A 1293-nucleotide genomic window follows, 5' to 3' on the forward strand; every position below is an offset into this window, starting at 1 on the left:
CTGAACATTTCCAGTTATAAAGTGCAGCAGTGATCAGAATGTAGGCAGTTTAGGAGAAAATGAAAAAACATTTTAAAGTCAATGTGCAAAAAGGCATTGATATGGAAAGGTTTAATGCAAAATAAATGGTGCAAAATGCAGTCGCACAGTGAGTTGTGTGACTTCGAACCCAGAGCTAGCCTCGTTGCTAACAACTGATCCAATTCTCTGTCTGCCTCTGTAACCATTGTTTTGTAATCTAATCCTGTGAAAAAGCCCACGTAGAGGCGCTGCAGGGAAATGATCAAACTTCATGAATCATTTAGGAGAAATGCTCTGGGATGAGTTTGAATGATTAGAGATGAAATCTGCCTCCGTCTGAGGATGACCTCACTTCCTGCCATGTTTTCTCAGATCCAGCTAAAGAAAAACAAAGCCTTCCGGCGCTTTAAGACGCTCCAAGAGGCTCGACCGCAGTTTGACAACCAGAAGCTGGAGGACTTACTTCAGATGCCAGTTCAGCGAATTCAGCAGTAAGACTTCGCCTCGTTGTTTGAGATGAAAATGTTCCTTATAAGAATGCCAAACTGAGGAGGAACTTTACTGTTTGCATTCTGAGTGCAACCTATTCGTTGCAAAGGAAATGTTTTGTTACAGTCAGGAAGTTTTTGTCTGTTAACATGGGAAAACTGTTGTATTTTACTATTTATTATTTTATTTTCAATCACAATAACAGGAAAATTGCACCAGCTGAGTAACACGAGTGAGTTCAGAAAGCAGGGTGCTCCTATCCTGAAAAGGTTCCTGGTATAAAACCATCAATCCCTTATAAGAGATTGAAAATGATCTGACCAAAGGGATGTGTTAAATCTAGGTGTGTCAGTTAATAAATAATTAATCAGTCAGTGGGCCTATATATGGGGCTACAGGAAGTCACTGTGCTGTTTGGTGACATGGTGTGTACCACACTCAACATGGACCACAGGAAGTGACGGAACCAGTTCCTCAGTGGACTAGAAGGAAATTTATAGACGAGCGCGTAAAAGGAAAAGGCTAAAAGACCGTTTTCAAGCATCTGGATTTTCCTGTGACTACAGCTGCACAAGACCAGATCCACGTAGCCGACCTCCCTGAACGTGGCTGCAGGAGGAAAACTGATGCCAAATCAGAGACGAATAATATGGATGTTAACAGAAAAGCCCAGAAAAACTTCTAAGGATTAAAATTGAACGTCTAGTTCAGGGAACATCAGCATCAGGGTCGTCCGGCTTTGGATGACGGGCTGTAGACGGCGAACAAGCTCATCAAACCGAC

The 1293-nt window shown here is 42.2% G+C and overlaps 1 protein-coding gene across 1 annotated transcript in view; it reads left to right on the top strand.

Moving 5' to 3' along the window:
• The window catches only part of LOC107101087 (rho guanine nucleotide exchange factor 39-like), a 16584-nt gene extending 16166 nt beyond the window's left edge, over nucleotides 1-418 (top strand). The window contains exon 4 of the mRNA XM_015399849.1: nucleotides 394-418. Coding sequence (XP_015255335.1) covers nucleotides 394-403 — 10 coding nt within the window. The 3' untranslated portion in view covers nucleotides 404-418. The remainder of the gene's footprint in view (nucleotides 1-393) is intronic.
• Nucleotides 419-1293: the final 875 nt, after the last annotated feature.

Source organism: Cyprinodon variegatus, unplaced genomic scaffold (assembly GCF_000732505.1).
Source record: "Cyprinodon variegatus isolate N-32 unplaced genomic scaffold, C_variegatus-1.0 Scaffold1052, whole genome shotgun sequence".
Lineage (NCBI taxonomy): Eukaryota > Metazoa > Chordata > Actinopteri > Cyprinodontiformes > Cyprinodontidae > Cyprinodon > Cyprinodon variegatus.